The sequence below is a fragment of the Delphinus delphis genome, chromosome 19 (genome assembly GCF_949987515.2).
Source record: "Delphinus delphis chromosome 19, mDelDel1.2, whole genome shotgun sequence".
Lineage (NCBI taxonomy): Eukaryota > Metazoa > Chordata > Mammalia > Artiodactyla > Delphinidae > Delphinus > Delphinus delphis.
In genome coordinates, this window is record NC_082701.1 from 10748099 (window position 1) to 10773991 (window position 25893).

Below are 25893 nucleotides of genomic sequence, written 5' to 3' on the forward strand. Positions count from 1 at the left end.
TTCACAATAACAACAACAATAGTAATAATAATACCGAGTGCCAGCTGTGTGCTGGACAGGGTTCCAAGGGTGTAGCTGGGAACCCTACTATCCCCCTTTTATAGCTGAAGGAATCAAAGCTTAGAGAGAGTGAGTGACATATCCAAGGTCTCCGGGATAACTGTGTTTGAGGAGGAACTCAGGAAAGAGCATGACAGGAATCACGCAATGGACAAGAAGTAGCTGTCATAGCCCCAGCCTTGAAGGGGCATCTTGGGCCCCCAGAGCTGGGCATGGAAGGACATCGCACCCGCTGGCTGGGCAGGAGGCGCCGCCCAAGCCCTGAGCCCTCCGCTGGCTCCTTGGAGAGGCCGTTGCAGCAGACACCAGGACCACACTCCAGCCGGCGTCCAGAGTGACCTCTGGAGGGCAATCCTGACCCTGTCATACACCCTCTCCTTCACCCCCTGAGGCCCACACGCCCCTCCCTTGTCCCTGCCCCTTGGCCTTTAAAGGAGCAGCTCCCAGCAGTGATGAAAGCACGAAAGCAGTGCCCTGTCTCGCTCCAGGAAACAGCTGCCGATGGCACACAGTGGCCGCAAAGATTTCTATTTGTAATTGGTTAATAAAAAATAGAAGAAGATATTTTTGGGTTATCATTATCAGCGTAAGAATATAAGGTGATAAATTCACCCGGGGTGCGCAGGCCTCGGGACACAGCTGTGACGCCCCCACCCAGGGCTCTAAGGACTGAGGTCAGGGAGGTGACTCCACCACCTCAGCGGGACCCCTGGGGCCTTCCCGCCCACCACACTCCAGCGGACCCTCCGCCTCCCGGTCTGGCTTCTCCCTCCACCAGGGGCCCTCCCACCTGTCCGCCTGCCTGCTTCCTCCCCACCCTGAAGCCTGCGTGGGCCCCACCTCCCCCTCCTCCGAGAAGCAGCCCTGACCCCCGACCAGGGCGATCCCTCCGCCTGCAGGGCCCCTCTTCCCACCACCCACTCCTCCGCTGTATGGGGCTGGCTGAGGATGACAACTGAGCACAGACGCGACTTTCATCTGCGGGTTCGGGAGACTCTCAGCCTGTCCGCCATGAGCAGCTTTGTTCCCAGGGTGGGCCACACACTCCGCCCGGCGCCCCCGGGACCCTTGGGAATCCCGCCAGCTCTGTGAGCACGGCCACGTGCTGGCTGCCAGGAGGATCCGCACCAGAAGCGGACCCCCAGCCCTGAGCCTCGGGGACAGATGACCCAGCAGGACACGAGCAAACAGAGGCAGAAGCCACCCCTCGGCCTCATCCCAATTCAGCCCCAGGTGGACAAGAAAAGCCCCACCAGGGGCCTGGAACAGAAGGGCCGGGCTCCGGACCCCTGCCCGGGCCACCATCTGTCCTGACAGTCTGCCCGTCTGCCCGGGCAGCCTCTCGTCACAGCCCACCATCTGCCCAGCCCACTGGGCCCTCCTCCTTGCTCTACCAGGGCCCTCAGGAGGGGAAAGGGCAGGAGCCAGAGCCCAGACCTGACTGCCTCGGAGCAGCCCCCTCTGGCACCCCTAAGGGGAAGGGGACAGCAGAGCCCCGCCAGGGCAGGGGGCACCTCCAAGACTCTGCCTCGCGACTTGGGGTGGCGGAGGGAGGAGGATAGAGGGCTTTGCACCTGGAGGAGGCAGCACACCCCACCTCATCCTCCTGTTTCCCTGAGGCCCGCGCGGCCGGGTCCAGCTCCTCAGGTGTCCCTGCTGGAGAGGCCTTGACCGCAGCCCTCACCCAGACCTTCAGCCCCCACTCAGCTCACCCTTCTAGGTCCCCGGTCAGCACCTTCGCCTCCCCAGGACCCCCAGGGCCTGAGAAGGAAGAAGAGCCACTTCTATCCAGGGCCCAGTCCGGGCTGGTGAGGGAGCAAGACACCAGAAGCCCCAGCTCTGCCCCCAAGGCCCACAGCCAAGTGCAGGCCCCATCGTGGACCCCAACCCGCCCCCCCATCATCTACTCAGAGGAAACCAACATCCATGGCAGGGCCTCCCATGGGGACCCACCTTGGGCACAGGGCATTTTGGGCCCTTGGGAGACGGCAGCCGAGCCCGGGAGTGTCACCTGCAGCACGAACACCCCAAGAGGTCAGATCGGGTGATGAGATGAGACCTCAGCCCCTCCCTCCGCCTCAGGACCCCCTGTCCGTGAACCCCACCCCCGCCTCCTCCCAGGATTCCCCTCACTGTGTGACATGATTGCTCCTCCACAGATGAGATGGCAGGCAGGCGAGTTGTCCTTGGTGAGAGGGGCTGGCTCCTCCTAGGGGAGTGGGGAGGGGGAGGGGAGGAGCGCGCCCCCCACCCTCATGAGCAGGGCTCGGCCATCCACCCTGCTCTCTGCTGGAGGGTCAGCCCCCGGCTGTGCCTGGGTTCTTCCTGGTGGGTCAGACACGGAGACAGGTCCACACTGCAAGCCACAGAGGGCAGCCTTGCAGGTGGTCAGCCGCTCTGTCTGCTCCCACAGCTCCCCAGTTCCCAGCCTGGAAGTAGCCCCCAGGCGAGCACCCAGCAGGGAGGACGGCGAGGGACCGGAGGATAAGAGCCGCCAACTGCTGCTGTGTCCCCTCCCCCACCCCAGGAGCAAGCAGCCAATGGGGCCTTGCCGCACCACCACCCCCTTCACGACCCTCCTGCGGGACCCCCAGGAAGAGCTTCCATTTACCAAGCGTGATGCCTTCCAGCTGACACACAATTCACCACGAGACATCCTGGAGCAGGTGGGTGCCCTTCCCGAAGTCCACCGTATTGGACCACTCCCCATTCCCTCCCGGGGCAGGAGTCTGGGCCCAGAGTCTCAAACCCCCAGTGCACCCACCAACTCGTCACCTCACTTCAGTGACACCCATCTGTCCCCACCAGCCTCAGTCAGATAAGCACGCAAACGTCTGCTTTCCGTGCAGGAGCAGGTGGAGGAGAGCCCGAGTCAGCCGGGTGGGAGGAGAGGGGCCAGGGAGCCAAACCAGCTTTGCAGCTGTCACCATCACGAGGTTAGAGACAGCACCACCAAACCCACCTCTGCACACCCTGCAGGGCACAGGAGCCTCTGTCCTCCCTTGGCTCCCCCAGCCTGGCCGGAGAGGGTGGGCAGTGGCACTGAGTGGGGACAAAATGTGGGAGGCCCCAGCCGGCTGCTGAGACCAAAGCCGGTGGAGCCGTGGCTGGACAGCACCACCTGGTGGACACATCGGAGACTACAAAGCCAGTCGGCGTTTTCATTCTGGTTCTGGGATTTTTAGTCTGGGGAATTCTTCCCCTTTTCCCAGGAGGGGCTCTGTGACTATCAGAACCCCCTGCCCTCTAATCGGATTCTGCTTATATATGGCTCGTTATCAGAGGGCCCAACCCAGGCATTTCAAACAAGGCAGGAAAATAAACCCCCCAAAGAAAGAGCTTCTGGTCAGCAAGCCCCCTCCCCAGCGCGGGCACGTCTGTCATCCACTGTCCAAGCGAATCGCCCTTCCTCCCACCACTGATGTGACAGGCACCTGTGGCCTGCCTTTTGAGGGGGAAAATCAGAAATCCCTGGCCAAAGAGGGGCAAATCAAGCCTAAGAGTATAGTGAACACAGTTGGCTGAAACAAACATAACACATAAAATAGAAAATATATACAGAAAAAGGGGGAATAGACAAAACAAAGCAAAACCTCATGGGAAACTCATTGGAACTAAGTAGGGCCCAACTCGCTACTCCAAAAATTGTTCAGTAAAAGAAAAAGAATTAATGATTTCCCTTTTTAAACTATATTTCAGGATAACCTGATAACTCTAGTTGACAAGGGAAGGTTGGTTTAACAGAATTGTAGCTGCTCACTGTAAAACGATGATACCATGAGGAAATCACCATTTTGAAAGTTCTCGTGAAATAATTATTTCTCAAAATGGTCCTGAATGGATAAGACCATTGATGAAAGACTTTACCAAGGAGCTCTGGGACCTGTTGGTCAGTCTTAGCATCACAGGTGTGCCTCTGAGTGAAACTCAGAGCCCCAGCCACAAAGGGTTCTGGCAGAAAGATAAGCCTGAATGAAGCTTCCAGAGCTAAACTCCCATTTCCAGGAAGGGCGGGGATGAAGTGACAGCAGTAGGATGCGATCAGGTCCAGAATATGTGGGACATTCAGCAGGACAGCAGATCCGGTTTCTGCAGCGAGTCATGGCTGGTGGAAATGGGGAGGGGGTCCTGATCTAGATTAAGAGAGATTTAAGAGACACAACAATTAAATTAACTTGTGGTCCTTGTCTGGAACATGATTTAAACAAACCAACTGCAAAAAGGTATTTTTGAGACCATCAGAGAAATTTGGTTATAAATAGGGCATTAGCTGATACTAAGGAATTACTGTTAATTATGACCTTGCGTTAATGGAGCTGTAAGTATGTCACAAAGTTTCCCATATTTGGAGAGTTGCATCCTGACATTTGACGGAGCAGAGTTACAGAATGTCTGCTACAGGCTTGAAAATACTTCAGCCAAAGAGAACAGCAAAGAACAAGAAAACAGCAATAGATGAAGTTAATGTGATGATTCTTGATAATTGTCAAACTGGGGGAATGCACATATGAGAATTTATTGTGCTAGTCTATATTTAAGTATTTTGAAAACTTACATTATAAAAAAAATTGAAAGAAAAACATGTCCTGTCTCCTAGAAACCTCACCTGGCATTGTAGAAATTTTAGAAGTTGCAGAAGTTGACTCATCTTGTATCCCTGACCCCCACCTTCTCTCTTGCTTAGGGAATATTCGTTTGGGGGAGGGAAAGTCTATGGTGTCATCATTGCTCTTTTATGGTTCCTGTACCCACAAGCCTATGGGGCTCTCGCTGCAGGGCTGGACACCTGGAGGGGGGAGTTCCTACTGGGCCCCCACCAAGCATCCTGGATGCCTCTCATCCCCTCCACATCCCTCATGGACTTTCAGAACCAGTTCAACATTGTGCTGGGGAAGGAGCTCACCCAGAGGTCCTATAGCCCCTACACTCCCTCTCTGTGGCCAGCAGAAAAATGACCCCCAAGATGTCCTCATCGCAATCCCTGCAACTTGAGAATATGGTACCTTATATAATAAAAGGGACTTTGCAAGTGTGACTAAGGATCCTGGGATGGGAGGATATCCGGGATGGTCCAGGTGGGCCCAGTGTCATCATCAAAAAGGTCTTTCTAAGAGGTCGGGAGGTAAGAGAATATGTGACAACAGAAGCAGAGGTTGGAAGGATGCAACATAACTGGGGACCATGGGTCCAGGACCACAGCCTCCCCTAGAAGCTGGAAAATGTGAAGAAATGGATTTCCCCTTGAGCCTCCAGATGGAAGGCAGCCCTGCCAACTCCTTGATTTTAGCCCAGTGAGACTTCTGACCTCCAGAACTGTAGAGAATGATGTGTGTTATTTTAAGCCACTGAGTTTATGATCATTTGTTACAGCGACCACAGGAAGCTCACGCACTCTGCAAGGCTCATCTGAATGCTGGACTCAAGGGAGCTAGAGGGGCTGAGAAGGTCACCCTGGTGGTTTGAGGGCAGGTGATGCATCAGCAATCTCCCTCTGCTCCTCTCCCCCCTTCCTCCTTGGCCTCCACCCTTGACAGGGTGCAGGGGCAAACCCTCAGTGAATCAGCCCCACTGGGCAGGCTGCACTAATTCTCTGTGAGACAGAGCTGTTCCCCCCCCAGCCCCTCCACCGACCCCGAGAGGCCCGGCCTGGGCAGCCCGTGGGAGACAGGGCCCCGCACATATGCTCTCCTCCCTTCTCTGGCCCTGGCCCTGCCTCCCTGCCTGGAGTGCAGGCTCTTGATTTCATCTCTCTGCATCCCCAGCTCAGCCCACACACCTCCAGTCATCACCCAGTGTCCCGTGACATGGAGCCCATTACTATCAACAATGCTGTGATGGCAGGAGGGCAGGTAGGGATGATCACGGGACCACACAAAGGTGGTTACCTGCCCAAGGACTTGCACTGCATGAAAGGGACACCGTTCCTGTCCCCAGATAAGGATGATGAGTTGGGAGGAGCAGGCCTGGTAGTGACATGTTGGATAGCCCCTATCTGCCCATCATGGCCAAAGGTAGACCCTTATCTGTCATGATACGTCCCTTCTTCATGATCAGGGCATAAACAGCATCCAAATAGTTATAAAATAGATGGTTCTGGAGATGGCAGGTCCTCTGAAAGTCTTACGGGAGAAGGTTCTGTGATAACAGCCTGATGAACAGAGACGTCATCTGTCGTGTTCCTTTGCCCACAGTGTCTGGAAAAGTCCACAGCTGACTCCGGACTTCAGCACCTGCCACTCCTACCCCACCATCTTTGTGCCTCTTAGAGCCGCTGCCCCACCCCACTAAGGTGGCCAGGTGCTTTCTGGGAGCCAGCAAAGGAGATAGAGAGACCTCAAACACTGCCCCATGGCCCAGCCCCCTGGAGCTGCCACCTCCTCTCTCCCCCTGCCCATCAGATCTCAGCCACTGGAGCAAGAGGGGAAAACTGTTTACACCAACACACTCAGGAAAAACCCCTTTGGAAAATTCTAGGCCTCAGTCCTGAGTGCCGCTGGAGACCACGGCTGGTGGCAGAGGACCAGACCAGGTGGAGTTCTAAGAAGAGAATAAGATTTATACCCAAAACAAGTAGGAGACAATGACAAAGCAAGTCTGAAGAAAAAAACACCCAGTAGATGAGCTCTATGGAGGCCGAGGGGCTCTGAATGATGCTGTGACTATCAGAAGAGCGGGTCCCAGGCAGTGGGTTCCTGGGGGGTGGGAGGCGCTCAGCCAAATACAGGACAAAGGATGTGATCAGACCTGGCCAGCGGGGCCACAAAAGGGAGGGTGCTGGGGGCTTCCCTGGTGGTGCAGTGGTTGAGAGTCCGCCTGCCGATGCAGGGGACACGGGTTCGTGCCCCGGTCCGGGAAGATCCCACATGCCGTGGAGCAGCTAGGCCCGTGAGCCATGGCCACTGAGCCTGCGCGTCCGGAGCCTGTGCTCCACAACGGGAGAGGCCACAACAGTGAGGGGCCACAACAGTGAGAGGCCCGCGTACCGCCAAAAAAAAAAAGGGGGGAGGGTCCTGGCTGCCCCCCAGGCAGTCAGGAACAGAGCAGCCTCGGGGTCACTGGGGGGGGGGGGCAGGTGGGAAGGGAGGAGTGATGCCAGCAAATGTGACTTCCTGTCCCAACTAGCAGAGGCTGCTGCTGACCCCCTGCCCATCCCCCCCCCACCCTGATGCATCTCCTGGGGGCACTCTGAGAAGGTGAGGCTGACACCCGGAGGAGGCGGGAGGGGAGACGCCCACTCAGGCCTTGCTGTCTGGGAGAAGGCCACTGGTCCAAGGACACTCTGATGTGCGAACCCCTCAGCGGAGGCAGGAACCACTCGTGTCTCATCGTCCCCCCTTTACAACGGGCCTCCCCGGGGGCTGCTGGCACCCCAGCAGAGGTAGGCCCTGAGATAGATTCTGGGGGCTACAGGGTCCCCGGTGGAGAGAGAGCTGGTTCCCCAGCTAGCTGTCCACCGCAGGACTGGCCCATCGTGACCCAGGTCACAGGCTGAGCAGCTCTGCTGCTCCCCTCTCCCCAGCGGTTACAAATCAGCAGTTTTAGATAAAGGCAGCAGCAGGAGGAATCACTGGAAAATGTGTCCAGAGGGGACTGTGCCCCCAAGACCCAAAGGCCACGGAGGCCGGCAGCCTGCGTTAACAAGCAAGGTCTCCTCCCCACACAGCTGACCGCCAGCCCAGAGAGTCGGGCTAGACCCCGGCGCTGGGCCCAGAGCTGCCTGCCCAAGGTCCCACCCGCATCTTTCCAGGGTGACCACATCCTTCCCTGCTGGTCCGTCCTCAGTGGGAACGCAGGGCAAGTGCCTGGCCGACCCCCCCAGCCACCCCGCACCTCAAAGATGCAGGAGGAAGCCGGAGCGGCTGGCCTGTTCCAGAGAGAACCTCGACCCCAGCCACCCCCAACCTCCCAGCAGACAAGCTCCCAATCCTGGCCAGTGTCCCGGGCCCTGTGAGATTCTCAGAGCCACAGTCTATCGGTGAAGGGGGGGATCACGAACACGGCAGTTTCCTTTATGCCAACCAGAGCCGTAGAAAGCAAGCTTCTTAAATAAGCGTTGGATACCATGGGACATCACCCAGAGCACACAACCCTGCCTGGCAGCTCCCAGCTGCCTCCCTGGGCCCCTGAATGAAGAGTCCCAGAGGTGAGTCTGGGCGCCTGGCCCGCCAGCCCGAGACCCCTCTCCAAGGTGAGCAGACCTCACCGTCTGATCGCCTCCATCAGCCAGGACCTGGGAGTTAATTCTCATTTAATGGGCAGCTGCTGTCACGGAACAAATGATGGAGTGATGTGTGAGCAGGGGGGAGCGTGGTGTGGAATAGCTAACGGAGGGCAGGAAGAAGCGGGGAAGGTGAGAGCAAGGAGACAGGGGCTCGACTTCAACAGCTGGAGCCTAGCGAGGGAGCCAGCAAAGGGAAGGGGCCAAGGAGGGGAAGACTCTAGCCGGGTGAGGGCTGCAGACAGGCAGAGGTCTGCGGGGCAGGGGGCTGGCAGACTCTGGAGGCTTAAGAAGCAACCCCGAACAGTGAAAAGAGACAGCCACGAGAGCACCAAGCATCCTCCAGCACCCCCCAAATATGGTCGCTGCCCCTCACAGCCCTGCCCTGATGGATGAGGAGGGCTGGGGCTCCCCCACTCACATCCTGCCTTAGATCCAGGACTTTGCAGCTGCTGACCATCTCACAGAAAGTCTGCTGAAAGGGAATCAGGACCCCGGGTTCTGGGCCTGCGGGACCAGTGGAGCCTGGGGGAGGCGAGACTCCTCAGAGCTCAGCATGGGGGCTGCACCTATGGAATCGTTTCCTGTACCCCACACCCCACACCCCATCCTGCAGGCCTCATCACAGTCCTTGACACATTGCCTCACTGGCCTGCAAATGCTCTGTTTAATCACTTAACATTCACAAAACACTATTAAGAAGGAGAAAGACAGGGACTTCCCTGGTGGTGCAGTGGATAAAACTCTGCACTCCCAATGCAGGGGGCCTGGGTTTGATCCCTGGTCAGGGAACTAGACTCCACACGCCACAACTAAGGAGCCCGCCTGCCGCAACTAAGAGTTGGCGCAACGAAATAAATAAATTCTTTTTTTTAAAAAAAGGAGAAAAACAGCATCAAAAATAACATTATGCTGTGCATGGCAAAGACGGTTAGCGGCTGTGGCCCCTGGGGCTGTGAGCGTTATAATTACTCCTATCTCCCTCTCTATGCTCTTCTGTATTTTCCAGATTTTCGGAAATATGTTTGAATTGATTTCAAAATGATCTCCTAAGTTAGTTTTGAACTTTTAAAATTGTTTTAATCATTTTTAAATTTCGGGGAGACAGCGGTTTTATTATTGTGATTTCATTTTATGTGTCTGCCCTCCAGCAAGGACCCCATCTTTCTTATCTTTGTATTGAAGTCCCCCACACAGAGCTGGGCCTCTCTGGGGTTCCCCATGTTTTAGAGAATCATCCCTCTGCCTCTAAGACAGAATCTAGAATTCTCTAAACCTAGTGTTAAATCACCCCTAATGTTCTTGACACCTCAGATTCCAAGATCTTTTTATTTTTTAATTTTCACTTGGAGTAAAATACACAAAACATAAAATTTACATTCACATTTTGTTGCAACCCATCTCCAGAACTCTTTTCATCTTGCAAAACAGAGACTCTGTCCTCATTAAACAATAACTACCCATTCCCCTCCCTCCAGCCCTTGGTAACCTCTCTTCTACTTTCAGTCTCTATAAATTGGACCCCTTTAGGGACCTCATATAATTGGAATCATACAGTATTTGTCCTTTTGTGACTGGCTGATTTCACTTAATGTCTTTGAGGTTCAACCATGTTGTAGCCTGTGTCAGAATTTCCTTCCTTTTTATGGCTGAATAAGAGTCCATTGTGTGGATGGACCATGTTTTGTTCTGTTTCATTTTGATTGTTTTTATTTTTTTATTAAAAAAAATTATACAGTTTTTAAAGGTTATTTTCCATTTACAGTTATTACAAAATATTGGCTCTATTCCCCATGTTGTACATCCTTGAGCCTGTCGTACACACAATGGTTTGTACCTCCCACCCCCTCCCACCTCGTATGTACCCCCCCTTACTTGTAACCATTAGTTTGTTCTCTTTATCTGTGAGTTGGCTTCTTTTTTTGTTATGTTCGCTAGTTTGTTGTTCTTCTTAGGTTCCACATATGATTGGTATCATACAATATTTGTCTTTCTCTGTCTGACTTATTTCACTTGGCATAATGCCCCCCAAGTGCACCCATGTTGTTGTAAATGGCAAAATTTCATTTTTTATGGCTGAGTAGTATTCCATTGTGTGTATGTGTATATATATTTACCACATCTTCTTTATCCATTCATCTGTCGATGGACACTCAGATTGCTTCCATATCTTGGCAATTGTAAACAGTGCTGCTATGAACATTGGTGTGCATGTATCTTTTCGAGTTAGCGTTTTTGGTTTTTTCAAATATATACCCAGGAGTGGAATTGCTGGGTCATATGGTAGTTCTATTTTTAGTTTTTTGAGAAATCTCCGTACTGTTTTCCACAGTGGCTGCACCAACTCACATTCCCACTAACAGTGTATGAGGGTTCCCTTTCCTTCACATCTTTGTCAGAATTTGTTATTTGTGTTCTTTTTGATGATAGCCTTTCTTACTGTTGTGAGGTGAGATCTCATTGTGGTTTTGATTTGCATTTCCCTGATGATTAGCGATGTTGAGCATCTTTGCATGTGCATGTTGGCCATCTGCATTTCCTCTTTGTAAAAAAGTCTATTCAGTTCTTCTGCGTATTTTTTAATTGGGTTGTTTGTTTTTTTGATGTTGAGTTACATGAGCTGTTTATATATGTTGGATATTCATCTCTTATCGGTCATACCATTTGCAAATATTTTCTCCCATTCAGCAGGTTGTCTTTTTGTTTTGTCGATGGTTTCCTTTGCTGTGCAAAAGCTTTTAAGTTTAATTAGGTCCCATTTGTTTATTTTTGCTTTTATTTCCTTTACTTTAGGAAACGGATCCAAAAAACTATTGCTGCAATTTATGTCAAAGAGTGATATGCCTATGTTTTCCTCTAGGAGTTTTAGAGTATCCGGTCTTATATTTAGGTCTTTAATCCATTTTAAGTTTATTTCTGAATATTGGACCCGTTTTGTTTATCCATTCATCCATTGATGGTCACTTGGGTTGTTTCCACCTTTTGACTATTGTGAATTGTGCTGCTATGAATATGGGTGTGCAAGTATCCATTTGAGATCCTACTTTCAATTCTTTGGGGAAGGATTTCTGGATCACATGCGAACTCCACTTTAATTTTTTGAGGAACCAGCATACTGTTTTCCACAGCAGCCAAATCATTCCACGTTCCCAGCAACGGTGCACACTTGTTTCCTGGTGTTGTCTGGCTTGGTTTCGATGCAGCCAGCCTAATGGGTACAAGGTGCCTAAACTCTCTTTGCAGGAGTCAGCATAGAGAAACTGGAATGAAAACTGCCTTCCAGAGGATTCTGAGGGCAGTGACACCACCCTGTACGATACTATAATGGTGGATACATGTCATAAATTTGTCCAAACCCATAGAATGTATTGATACAACACCAAGAGTGAACCATAATGGAAACTATGGACTTCGGGTGAGGATGAGGTGTCCATGCAGATTCAGTCGGGCGGGGCGGGGGGTGGGTAGGGGTGTTGATAATGGGTAGGCCATGCATGAGTGGGAGCAGAAGGTATACGGGAAATCTCTGTACCTTCCATTCAATTTTGCTGTGAGTCTAAAATGACTAAACCTAAAACAATCTTTATTTATTTATTTTTTAAAATATACCCTCCATACATGTAGGAGACTGGGGAGGAGAGGAAAGTAAGAAAGGGGTAGAGAAGGTGTTGTCCCTCAATTCAACGATGTAAGGGCCCAGTTCTAGACTGACCTACAGTCTTAGGCAAGTACCTAATGTCTGGGGCCATTTAGTCAAATCCTGGAGGTGCCCCAGGCCCTGAGCCCTCCTGAGTCCCCCATCCACTCCATGTCCCTCACACCTCCAGTGCTGGACCTCCAGGTAGGAACGGTGATGGGCCCCTCTCTCCTCAAGTAGGGCCCCGTGGGAGCTGAGTCTGGGGTCTCCCGCTGGGTCTGTCAGGCTCTCCAGTCCAATGGGAGAAGGCCAGCCCAAGGGAAGCCGGCACACCTCCCCGCTCCTTTCCTCAACCATTCATCCACCCATCCATCCCTCTCTCCATGAACACTCTGATATCTCCACGTGTTTAGATATGAACACAGTACAGACATGTCCTTTCAGGGACCCACTGCCCAGTGGTGGGGAAATCAGACCCACAAACTCATAATTTCAGAAAAGGTGACAAGTGGTTCAACAGAAGAACCACAAAGGACAGCCCCAAAGTTTCCCGACTCTGCCTGGGGCAACGGGGAGAAGCTCCCCAAGTGGGGATGTGGGTGGGGGGACCAGGGCTGGCCCTGAGCAGAGAAGAGGCCCTTCCTCGGTTTATGAAGGAGATGGTGGCTCTGGGGAAGGACAGTGATGCCGACATGACACTGGGGGACCCTCGGGGTCTGAGCACCGGTCCTGAAAGCCCTGCCTGGGAACCTGGGCTTTGTCCTCTAAGTGACAGAAACAGGAGAGGGGGCAGACTTACTTTTATAAAACTTGGGTGGAAAGTGAAATCTTGTTTCAGGAGAAAGATCAAGGTCTGATGCTGGCAAATTAGAGGCTGTGATCCACTCCAACCCTGCGGGCTGAGATCCGTGGGCAAGTGGGCATCAGCAAAGCAGCCCTCCTCCTATCCTCTCCCTCCCTCCCTCCCTTCCCCTCTCCCTCTCCTTCTCTCTCTCTCTCTCCCCATCTCTGTCTCTGTCTACTCCCTCCACAGCTCTGGCTCCATCTTCCTCCTTTCTCCCCGATGGTGGTCAAGCCCACTGATCCCAGGAAACAGTCTGCAGTCTCTACAGGGACCTCACCCTGCAGGGTTGTCCCCACCCCAGGACTACCTGCTCTTCAAGACAAACCGTCCCCCACCCAGCCTTCCCACCCACCTCCCCCGTCCCATCCCATCCCAGGCTCTGGAACAAGCGGCCCCATCTCCGGGGGGACCTCCCTGCACACCAGGAGGGAAGCCTGCAGGGAGGGGAGAAGCTCTGAGCGAGGGGAGTGCCCAGAGTCCTGCTAACCACAGCACATAATCCTGTTAAAATATTAATCCTCATTTAGCCAGGAGGCTAGGTGGCCGCTGAGATAAGGGCCCTGAGAAGTAATAAAAGGCAATAGCAATTGATAAAGTGGATCATTGTTGCACTAATAAAATCTCAGTCGGGAAGGTCAGGTCACTAATCAGGACAACCATCAGCAGGCAGGTCCCGGCCTCAGCAGGAAGGGGTGACGGCCTCCCATGACACTGGAGGGTGCCCATGGTGGGAGGTCTCCAGGAGAGAGAGGGGAGGAAGCCAGTTCTCTCTGCTCCTTCTCTCCACAGCACCACTGGGCCGAAGCAGCCCTTTGAGAAGGAATCACCATACTTGGACCACGGTCTCCCTCCCGCGTAAACCACTGTCTGTAAAGATTGTGGCCACTCCGGGCGGCACACCTGAGAAGCCCAGGCCTGTCTGTGTGTGGCTCCTGGTGGCTTCCCACTGCCCCCCAGGCACTTGTTCCAGGCTCAATGGCTCATCCCACACACCCCTCTCCAGGGACATGAGGATGAAGCACCCAGTCCAGCCCCCAAGCCAGGAGTTCACATGGACCACCTCCCAAGATGACGAACGCAGCAACAACCTGCATCCTGGTCCCTGTTTAGGAACGGTCATCACCGTGTCCCCAAGTCAAATTCTTCTTTGTCCAGGTCCCGCCTGATGGTGACCTTCCACTCCAGCTAAATTGTATAACTGTTTGCTTCCCCAGAAGCAAACAGTGTGCCGGCAACACCACAATCTCCCCGAAAGAGCACGAACTGGCAGCTGGGAGAGACCCACCCAGACCCAACTTTGCACTCATCACTGTGGAAATTCGGGAGGTGGGCCCTTGACCTCCAGGGCTCATCCAACAGAGGGGACAGCCCATGGCTGGAGGACCCCGATTCCACACCCACTCCCCACCAGGACATCCAGGGCTCCTTGGCAGGCAGCACAGCCCAGGGGGCACGGTGACCAGAGAAGGAGAGAGAGATTCCCATTTTTAGAAGGAGACAAAGGAGAAGCAAGGAGATCGGTCAGGAGCAGATGGCCACAGCAGTGGTCCCGACCTGCTAATTTCATCCACCTACGCTCTCATTCATGCATCAAGATCATGCAATGCCTACTGTGTGTCAGGAGGCGGGGATAAAGAGTGGCTCACAGCCTAGCAGGGGAGACACAGAAACAATTGCAATGTAGTTCACTCATACCAGGTTGTGAATGAGAACAGGGTGGCACTGACCCGGGAAGCTGACCTTATGGGGACAATGCCTGGTATGTCCTTCTCCCCAGCAGAAACCGAGCACAGGGCTGGGCAGGCCTGTTCTCCCCACCCTGAGCCCCATGCACTGCTCAGCTGCCCAGGGTTACATGTGTGCTGCACACCACCACCTGTACATGTGTCAAATCCACCCGGTCCCCAGGCCTCTGGGTCAGGGCCCCCTAAACAAGAAAAGCAGCAAATAAACCACTTCATGCATCCCTCTGTGTCCTCAAGGAGGGGTCCTTCAGGACCTCTCTCCATCATGGATCCTGGTTTGCCCATAAACGTTGCACCCAGAGGAGCACATCAGCCCTGTCTCTCAAAGCTGCACATGCACCTGACTCAGCTAGGGAGTCCTTGGCTTCAAGAACAGCTAAGACGGTGACTTTTTAAATGTTTTATCAACACCCCAGTAGCAAGGCGCACACCCACCACCCAGATCTAATATCATCCTCCAATAACAGGAACCAGGGCTCCTTGAGAAACACCTGATTCCAGGACTGAGGTAGAACATGTACAAGATGAACCTGGAGCATCCTGTGCTCCAAAAAGCAAGGGAGTGCTCCAGGAGACAAACAATGGGGTGTGTCAGAGTGATGCAGGAGCCAACTGAAAGAGTTCCCAGCGGCCAAAGCTGGAGTGATTTAAGCAACACAATAAGTAAGTAGTATTGAATTGTAATTCAAAGTATAAAATAAATATCCATGCGTTCATACTGATATAAATGATTGAATAAATTAATAAAGCAGGAGAATAGACAAATGGATGTAAATGCTCCCAAGGAGGTGGAGCATGACCCCTCCCTCCTTAAGTGTGGGCGGCACTTCCTTCCAGAGAGTGGAGCATGAGAAAGGAGGGCGGGGAGAGTAACTTCATGGTGGAGATAACTGGCAGACGCTCTGCTGGCCAGATGGTCAAGGTCAACATCCACAGTGATGAGTCACGTGGACAGTATGTACCCTTGACAGGACATAATGAGAAGATGCTTTATCTCTGTGCTCTTCCTCCCAAGAAGCCATAACCCCAGTCTAATCAAGAGGAGAACATCATATCACCCCAGCTGAGTGACTTTCTACAAAAGCCCTGACCGGCACGCCTTAAAATCTGTCAATGTCATGAAAAACAAGGAAAGTATGAGAAACTGAGACATCCAAGAGGACCGTAAGGAGATGTGACAGCTCAGTGTAATGGGGGATCCTGGGACAGAGAAAGGACACTGGGGCAGGCACTGAGGAAATCTGAACAGAATAGGAACTCGAGTTAAAAACAACTTATCGGGCTTCCCTGGTGGCGCAGTGGTTGAGAGTCCGCCTGCCGATGCAGGGCACATGGGTTCGTGCCCCGGTCCGGGAAGATCCCACATGCCGCAGAGTGGCTGGGCCCGTGAGCCATGGCCGCTGAGCCTGCGCGTCTGGAGCCTGTGCTCCGCAACAGGAGAGGCCACAACGGTGTGAGAGGTCTGCATACCACAAAAAAAAACAAACAAACAAACAAAAAACGCCTTATCAATACTGGTTCATAAATTGTGCAAAAATACCACATAATGTAAGATGTTAATAATAGGGGAAACTGGGCATGGGGTGTATGGGAACTCTCTACTATCTCTGCAATTCTTCCATAAACCTAAAATTATTGCAAAATAAGTTTATTTTTTTAAATGTTTTGCCTAACCAGAAAGTATGGTAGATACTTGCATACATTTTCCCTCTAAGTGTGTTTATTCATATTCAATAAATATGCATTGAGCACCTACTCTGGGCTGGCATCATGCCAGGCTCTGGGGATATAACAAACAACAATACAGCAGGCCCTGCCTGCAGGGAGCTTTGAGTCTACCTGAAGAATGACCAGCATGCAAGAGGGTGGGGAAATTTACAGGTGACAAACTTAAATGACAGGAAAATAGATTTCAGAAGTATATCTTCCCAAAAATATACGCCGCAAATTACACAAAGAACTAATAAAGCCCTAAGATTCGATGATCGCTTTGACCACTCAATCAACGGTCAAAGATGATGAAGCATCTGCATGCAGGTAGCTAGAGATAAGAAATCGTGACATGAAACTCTCCTGGCCTCTCTGGCTTAATACGTTAAGACGTCATTACACACCTACCAAGCTACCCAAAAGGAATAAAAAATAAAACCCAATGAAAATAGTGGGGCAGAGGAGGTATCAGCAACTATCCACTTCACCCATTCCTGATGGCAATCTGATTGTAAGAACCAAGTAGCCTTTACATCCTTTGTCCAATAACCCCTCGCTAGGGACTGTACCCCAAGGAAATAATGTGAGTGGGAAAGAAAAGAAAAAAGTCAGTGATACCAAGATATTCACAGCTGCACTATTCTTTAAAGAAAAAAATCAACAGCCCCCAAAGCTGGACAAGAAGATCCCAAGTGGCTGGTAAGTCAATGGGATCTAGAAGTGGTTCCAAGGGGGGTTCTGTGGCCAGAACACCTGGGCGCAAGTCTCAGTTCCTCCACTAGCTCAGTGACCTTAAACCTCTCGATGCTTCAGTTTCCTCACCCGTAAAGTGAGGGTATTACTAACTCCTGCCTCCAAGAGCTGCTGCAAAGCTTGAATCAGATCGTGGATAAAGCCCTGGGCTTGATCTGCAGAGATGCCCTGTCACTGTTAGCTGCAGTCAACTGCACAATCTTTCTGCTGACATGCTCTAGGAGACCAGGGAATAAAAAGGAATCTGATGGGGGATGAGCCAAGCAGCTCCCTGTGACAAAAGGTGAGCGAGGAACAGAGCCAAAAAAAGGAGGGGAGCTCCCCCAAGTCTGGCTGAGAGCCGGAAGCGGACCTTTCATGCCACCTGCAGGGCAGAGCCAGGCCAGCAGGACAGGGTGAGCGGGCCAGGGAACTCCCATATCCCCGATGAGGACCAGCAGAAGGATGTGCAGAGTGAGAGCAGAACAGCGACTCCTCCCTCACCACACCCCACAACCACCCGCCACCAACATACCCCAGGTCTGTGCCCCTCTGCCCCTAGCCCCAGCTTTGCCCCTGGACCACTGCATCAGCCCCTCACTCACACACAGCATGCTCCCGACCCCCCACACAGCAGCCAGCATATTATGACACACACACCCTGCTTAAACCCAGCAGGGCCTCCCAGAGCCATTATCCTATTGGATTAGGTTAAGATAGGTCCTGCTGAGAGTGACAGAAAACCCAAATAACGGCAACGGAAGCAAAGACAGAGCTTGTGTAACTCTCCCTTCGAGGGTGCCCCAGGGGCTGAGCCATTCGAGGCTGGCTCGGCCACACTGCCCAGGACGCCTTGGGGGACCAGGCTCCTTCTGTGTACCCTCCCCCGGGGAGCCCCTCATCATCGTCAGTCCTCGGGACAGCCTCTGAGCTTGAAGCACCAGAGGGAGAAAGAATCAAAAAAGAAGGGCAAAGCTGGCGCTGGGAGGAGACTGGAGGCTGTCACATGACATTTTTCTTTTGACCCATTGGCCAGGACATGCTCACATGGCCAAACCACACTGCAGTGCATGTTGGGAAATGTAGTCTTTTTTTTCTTGGCAGACATTTTATTATGGAAGAAAGGGAGAATAGATATTAGAAGATATAAGAACTGATATTAGAAGACAACTAACATAAAATTCAGATTCCCCCAGACCTGCCTCCCAGCCTCAAGCCTGATCACTCCCTTCCTCCACCTCATCACCCTCATTGTCTGTCCTTACCTGGAAGGCTTTCCTGCCCACTCTTCTCCCTGCTAAATCCATCCTGTAGGTCTGGATCCTCAGAGTAGGCTTCAGGTCCCCACTCCCAGCACTAGTGTGAATGTGGTCCCCGCTGCTCTCTCCTAAGGCACCCACACTTCCACCGTGTTGCCCCACATTCGGTGGCTACTCACACAGGTACCTGGTCCACCGGCCGGAGCTCCGGGCCATGATCTCAGTGAGGGAAGGCCTGCCCTCTGGTCCTCCTGCACCCCAGCTCTGCGTGACGCCGGCCCACAGCAGCCCCCACATGCCCTGGTTGTAGGAGTCCATGCGGGGGACCATCTCCAGCTCTCAGACTCCAGCATCCGAGAGAATCATGAGGGGTGGCACCGTGCGTGGATTCCCCCCAGGGTGTGGCTCTGCAGATGGGGGGAAGGGCCCAAGAATCTGCACCCCGGGGTCCCCACCGCCTCACCCCAGAGGAGGCTGCCGACGGCTCTGTGACGCTGGGGATCGCCTGATGAGAATCCCTCTGGCCAGCCAAGCAGAGTCCTAGGTAGGACCGCCCTCAGCAGGTCAGCAGCGGAAGACAATTTAAACCAGGACATACCAAGGACTCGACACCTCCCGTCAAATTTCTCATGGGCACCTCCAACTGGATGTGGCCAAAATAGAATGTTCTGCTCTGACCTCTGATCGCCCAATGGGATACACGCAAGATACGATCACCCTGGCTGCCCAGGCGGGAAACCGGAACGTCTCCCTTGATTGCTCCCCTTCTGTCCCGCCCAACATGCAATCTAGAAGCAAATCCCTCCAGGAAAACCTCCAAACTCCCTCTGCATCTGTCACTCACACTGCCACCACCCTGGTTTAGACACCAGCAGTCCCCTCCCTGTGGAGCACACAACCTCCCTTCCATTGTCATGCTGACCGTCCTGCAAATGGAGCAGCCTGTGTGTTCTTTCTTTTTTTAATGTTAAATCAGTTTATGTCACTCCCGTGTTTAAAACACCATCCCATGGGGGCTTCCCTCGTGGCGCAGTGCTTAAGAATCCGCCTGCCAATGCAGCGGACACAGTTTCAAGCCCTGATCTGGGAAGATTCCACATGCCACAGAGCAACTAAGCCCTGCGCCACAACTACTGAGGCCGTGTGCCACAACTACTGAGCCCGTGTGCCACAACTACTGAAGCCTGCGCACCTAGAGCCCGTGCTCTACAACAAGAGAAGCCACTGCAGTGAGAAGCCCGCGTACCGCAACCAAGAGTAGCCGCTGCTTGCCACAACTAGAGAAAGCCCGTGGGCAGCAACAAAGACCCAATGCAGCCAAAAATAATAAATAAATAAATTTATTTATTTTTAAAAAAAAATCCCATGGCATCCTCCCTGCACTGCACAAGAATGCCAGGCTCCGTACAACAGCCACATGCCCCAGGACCTGCCCTGCCGCTCTCCCACCTGCCCCGCCGCTCTCCCACCTGCCCCGACCCACTCCCCTGGCTGGCGATCCCCGGAATCACTCCCTCACAATCATCCTCTCACCAGGCCCTGGCCGACCACCGATCTGGTGCTGCCCCCTCCCACACCCCCCAGACAGATGCTCCATCTCATTTCCCAGCCATCAGGCCCTGGCTGACCACCAATCTGGTGCTGCCCCGTCCCACACACCGCAGACAGATGCTCCATCTCATCTCCCAGCCACCAGGCCCTGGCCGACCACCGATCTGGTGCTGCCCCCTCCCACATCCCCCAGAGAGATGTTCCACCTCATCTCCAGCTTTACTTCTTTCTGCTGACTCTATTTCACTGTTTTACTTGTTTATTCACTTTGTGTGTCCCCAACCGTGATGAAAGAAGCCAAGAACACCGTTTATCTCATTCACTGCTGTGTCCCCAGGACTTAGAACGGGGCCTGGCTCACAGAATCTGCTTCATAGGTAGTGAGAGAGACAGAGACAGAGACAGAGAGAAAACTGCACAATGAACTCAGGGTTCCCTCTCCCGCACCACCCTCCCCATGAGCACAAGGTAAAAAGGGAGGCCCCCCTTCTGACCACCTTGTTGATGCACTCCAACGATGAGACTGCCCACGCCTGTGCACCCCTCTGAGGCTCCCTGGGGCCCGAGAAGGAGGGCACAGCAGGTGCTAATCTGGGCCATCAGGTTGGATCTCTGCCCGCCGCATCCCAGGAGCCCCCTTAACACAGGCAGGGAGGGGAAGAGGCACTCCCCCAAGCTGGGGCTCCCTGTGGACAAGGTCAGCCTCCTGGACCCTGGACCCCGGCCAGCCCACCCCACAGCCCTGGCCCAGGCAGGCCTGAGACCCACGTACCCCAAAGGCCTCCCCAAAGTATGGTCTGGAGGAGGGGCTCCCATCCAGGTGCTCTGGGAGCACAGTAAGCAGGGCACAGGGACAGAGAGTTACTATGAGAGCTGGGGCGGGGATACAGGCTTTCCCAATGGAGTAGGCCCGTTCTGCTCTCCAAGCCTTCGGGAATGGTCCCCATGCTTCCTGTAAAGACACTTATTCACGAAGTGGGCAGGGCATGGAGCCCAGAGAGATCCGCTGGCAATAAAGGCAGATGCGCATGAGGGCCAGGCAAGGACACGCGGTCGGGGCCACTCTCTAAGGCACAGGTACGTGCACAGTCTCATTTCAGTTGCACAGGATAAGACTTGCCCAGTGACCCTGGGACTTTGCTCTGCTCCTCAGAAGGCACCTGCCTGGGTTCTTGCATGTCTGGAGAACGCATCATGCGAAGCCCGGCTGTCCTCCTCGCCGTGGCTCTGGCCACCCTCCTGGCTCCAGCATCAGGGGCGCCCATCCAGCGGCAGGGGTCCCGGAACAAGCTACTCCTGGTGAGCTTCGATGGTTTCCGCTGGAACTATGACCAGGACGTGCACACCCCCAACCTGGACGCCATGGCTCTCGATGGGGTGAAGGCTCGCTACATGACTCCGGCCTTTGTCACCATGACCAGCCCCTGCCACTTCACTTTGGTCACCGGTGAGTGTTGGCCTCAGGTGGGGCTTGGGGATGGAGGGAGAGCTGAGAAACCAGGGAACCAACAAAGGGAACTGAGCACATGCATGGAGCCCTGACCCATGGGGCTCGTGGTGCCAGAGACCAAGGAAAGACCAAGGAGGGAACACTGTCACTGGGCAGACATGACACGGCCAACGGGGTGATCAGCAACCCTTACCGTTGGTGGCAACGGATAGAAGGCAGATAAAAACACCTGGGTGTCTCAGTTTAAACGGTGATCACAGCCAGGGTGGCAACCTGGGAGGGCTTCTGGTGGAGGTGAGGGTGGCCAGGACTCAGAAAGGCAGGAGAAATGAGCCTGAGGCTCCTGCTTTTTCCACCGCTCACCCCTCTCAGCCACCCTCGAACCCACTATTGCTCTGTTTAGGCTAAAAGCCTAAAATCCAGGTGTCACAGAGGCACACTCCCTCCGGAGGCTGTAAGGAAGGATCCTTCCTGCCTCTCCCAGCTTCTGGTGGCCCAGGCGTTCCTCAACTTGTGGCCACAGCTCTCCAACCCCTGCCCCCTTGTCACATGGCCATCTCCCCTCTGTGTATCTCTCCTCTTCTTATAAGGACACCTGTCATTGGATTTAGGACCCACCCTGATGCAGAATGCCCTCATCTTAACAAAACCAGTTACATCTGCAAAGACCTTATTTCCAAACAAGGTCACAATTGTAGGCTCCGGGTGGACACAACTTTGGGGCACATCATCCGGTACAGACAGCTTATTCTCACACCAGCATTCCCATGACCACAGACCCTTCCACACACAAACGGAGGCACCTGGTGCTCCCTTTTGCATGTCACCTCCTTACTTAACATGTCACAATGGGGATGTGGAGAAAGGAGGCGAGCTCTTCATCACCCCGCTTCTTCCACCTTCTGAACTCACACACAGGCATTTTGCCCATGAAAACAATAAATTGTAAAACCTGCCTCCTCTTGGTTCCTTTATCTGCCTGCCTGGGATTCTATTTCACGGCTGGGCCATAATTTATTTAATTAGCTCCCTCCTGATAGCCAGCCAGGTTGCTCCCAACCTTTTGCTAAAACCAACGAGGCTGCAAACAACATCCCGGCACGTGTGTATTTGCGCCTTCGTGCGCGTTTAGCTGCAGGGTAAGCTGCTCAAAGTGGAAGCAGAATCTCTGAGTCAGAGCATGTGGCTGTGATGGCCCAGCCCGGCTCCCTTGGCGGCGTGTGCTTCCCCGCTGCCCTGGCTGTTTCCTGCCCTCCCACCACTTCCTCTACGCGCCCACCCACCCCACAGGCAAATATATCGAGAACCACGGGGTGGTTCACAACATGTTCTACAACACGAGCAGCAAGGTGAAGCTGCCCTACCACGCCACACTGGGCATCCAGACGTGGTGGGACAACGGCAGCCTGCCCATCTGGATCACAGCCCAAAGGCAGGTATGCCGCACCCACACCCACTCGGACAGACGGGGGAGGTGGGAGGGGGACCCAGCCAACGAGGCCATGACCACGTGACATCCATGGCAGGCCCAGTCCCCGCCCTGGGAGTCCGACAATCCCGGCACAGAGCGGTGTTGAGTGGGGTCCCACGGGAGGTGGAAGCCTGACGCCCATGAGGACCCACCAGCAGCTACACAACCTGCCCAGTCCTCCCTGGAGCCCTGGGACCCAGAGGGGTTGTTCCATTCTCCCAACCGGAGTGAAACCTGGACTTCGGTACTGGTGGGAAGGGGGCCGCGGGGAAAATAATGTGACTCCACAAAAAGGCAGGTAACAATGAAACGGCTTCGTACTGTTCCCCTGTCGCACGCCTCTCAGGGCCGGGCAGCTAGTTCTAAAGAGGTGGGTCATCCTAGTGAAAAGCCCAGGACCCCAGCATCTTGCAATGTTCTGGGCTTCCTGGCAACAAACTCAAATTTTTCAAGGTGAGCCCAGAATAAACTTCAGAGGTTACCCCACCCCATAGGCAAGGCATCCACTCATATCTGAGTCCCCTCGCTCTGGAAGGAGCTACCAGACACCAGGCTGACTTGCAGAAAGTGTAGCCAAGAACTTGGCATCTCGAGGAAGAATGGCCAGAGGGAGTGGCCAGGCAGACGGGGCATGCATGGACAGATGGTTGTGAGGACAGATGGATCTGTAAATAAAACAGCAATCGGTTTATGGAAAGACAGATGGATGGCCAGGTTGAAGGCTAGAAGAGCAGGTCATGGGCGGTGTGTGGAGGGGCCGATGGACACACGGCTGGACAAGAGTACAGCAAGCAGAAGCCGGGTTGCAGGCCGGAAGGGGAGGGCTCTTGGGGCAGCACTGTGACCTAGGGCTACAGTGTCGATGAGGACGCAGCATATCTGGGATACTTTTATACCTACTATCTCATTAGTGCTGAGTCCACTAGGCACCTGCTCTCTCCTCTATAAAATCAGTATCAGTCTTGATAACATAAGAGCTATGAAAGGCCTTTCAGAAAATACAAAGTCCGGTGCCTGCAGTAAGGAGCAGGGATGGGTGAGTGGGCAGAGCAAGGGCAGGCGGTGAGGGCAGAAGCGTCAGCAGCTCATGACAGGCAGGGGACAAGTGGTAGGAGGCCCGTGGCACTGACACCGCCTTCCCCGGCAGGGCCTAAAGACCGGCTCCTTCTTCTACCCGGGCGGGAATGTCACCTATCAAGGCGAGGCCGTGACGCTGAGCCGGAAGGAAGGCATCCTGCACAACTACAAGGACGAGAAGGAATGGAGAGCCAACATCGACACTGTGATGAAGTGGTTCACAGACGAGGGCCTGGACCTGGTCACCCTCTACTTTGGGGAGCCAGACTCCACGGGCCACAAGTATGGCCCCGAGTCCCAGCAGAGGAAGGATATGGTAAGGCAGGTGGACAGGACTGTGGGCTACCTCCGGGACAGCATCAGGAAAAGCAGCCTGGAGGGCAGCCTCAACCTGATCATCGTGTCTGACCATGGCATGAGCACCGTCAACAAGAAGGCCAGCGACCTGGTGGAGTTCCACAAGATCGCCAACTTCACCTTCAAGGACATTGAGTTCGAGCTCCTAGACTACGGACCAAACGGGATGCTGCTCCCCAAGGAAGGAAAGCTGGAGAAGGTATACCAGGTCCTCAAGGACGCCCACCCCAGACTCCACGTCTACAAGAAGGAGCTCTTCCCCAAGTCCTTCCACTACGCCAGCCACCCCAGGGTCACCCCCCTGCTCATGTACAGTGACCCTGGCTACGTCATCCATGGGGTGAGTTCCTGGGGGCGCAGGTGCTTCCCTGGGCTGCTGGGTCTCTTTCCAGTTCTGTAAAAAGCACCCTCTGTTTCTAGCCAGACCCTAATTTGAGGAGAGTCAGCCACCAAAGGGACACACCTGCACTGTGTAACAGGAGTCGGGGGGCGGTGTACGTGCATTGCACACCTGTGTGTACGTGTGTGCATACGTGTGCACGCATATATGTGTTTGTGTGTGCTCATGTGTATAGGGTAAAGTGCAGGAAGATTAGCTGTAAAAGTGACACGGAAGAGGTGAGAGCAAAGAGCCCAGGGAGGCTGAGTGGGAAGCAAGACGCAGAGCAGGGCAGGAAATCTGGGAGAGGAAGTACTGAGGTTTGAGGTGCCCAGCAATGGAAAGGAGCCCAGCAAGCATCCTTGGGCTGAAGCTCCACCCCACTTACTTGGCGGTCTCCATTCATGTCACCGGGTCTTCGCTAAGCCTCCCTCTTTAGGCCACTGATCTTTGGGGGCTGAGAATTCAGAGAGACTGAGGCTCAGAATCCTTCCCACCCACACCCCCGCTTTGAACTCCTTCCAGGGGTCCTCTGCCAATGCAGGGCCATGCAGAGGGTGCTGGTGGAGAGGGTGGGGTGGGCTGGGAGGGCCAGCAAGAACTCACTCGGGGTCCTCCCTTCCCGCAGAGAGTGAACGTGCAGTTCAACAAAGGGGAGCACGGCTTCGACAACAGCGTCATGGACATGAAGACCATCTTCCGGGCCGTGGGCCCCAGCTTCAAGAGGGGCCTGGAGGTGGAGCCCTTTGAGAGCATCCACGTGTACGAGCTCATGTGCAAACTGCTGGGCATCGTGCCCGAGGCCAATGACGGGGCCCTCAGCACCCTGCTGCCCACACTCAGCGCCCGGCTGCCCACGACCCCCTCAGGTGCACCCCTGCCCTCCACCTGCACCCATTGCACCTCCAGGCAGTTGCAGGTGATGTGTGCGTGCCCAGCCTGCCACTAGGTGTCATCTTCTCTTTCCCTGTCCCTGGCTCCTGGGAACATCTCGAGTTCCTGACATTCCCACGGGCCCTGACATACTACAGTGCACTTTGTGCATCTTGGCCGCGCAGACAGGAGAGCAGGTGGATGTAAGCAGCCTTGTTTAAGGCGGGGAGGCTGAGGGCCAGAGGAGCCGGCAGTTTGCCCACAAGACAGGCCTTCCAGGTGAAGTCCACCTCCAGGTTCCATGGCCACATGAGGGCTCCTTTCTTCCTAAAGTCTTCCTCTGCCAGCCTCCCACACACATACCCTCACCGCAACCCTGACCCATCTCAGGGGCAAAGGTCACCTGGGAGCTGGCAAGGTGGCAGCCCCCGTAGGTGCCTGGCTGGAGGTGGGCAGGCCCCGCCGAGCAGGGGCTGTGAGGGGTCACATTGAAATGAGCCAGGAAGCCAGTGCAGCTGGGGCAGGAGAAC

The 25893-nt window shown here is 54.0% G+C and overlaps 1 protein-coding gene across 1 annotated transcript in view; it reads left to right on the forward strand.

The window, feature by feature from the left end:
* The first annotated feature begins 20950 nt into the window (after positions 1 to 20950).
* ENPP7 (ectonucleotide pyrophosphatase/phosphodiesterase 7) overlaps positions 20951 to 25893 on the forward strand; it is a 44604-nt gene continuing 39661 nt past the window's right edge. The window contains exons 1-4 of the mRNA XM_059997909.1: positions 20951 to 21203; positions 22497 to 22642; positions 23825 to 24451; positions 25119 to 25359. Coding sequence (XP_059853892.1) covers positions 20951 to 21203; positions 22497 to 22642; positions 23825 to 24451; positions 25119 to 25359 — 1267 coding nt within the window. The remainder of the gene's footprint in view (positions 21204 to 22496; positions 22643 to 23824; positions 24452 to 25118; positions 25360 to 25893) is intronic.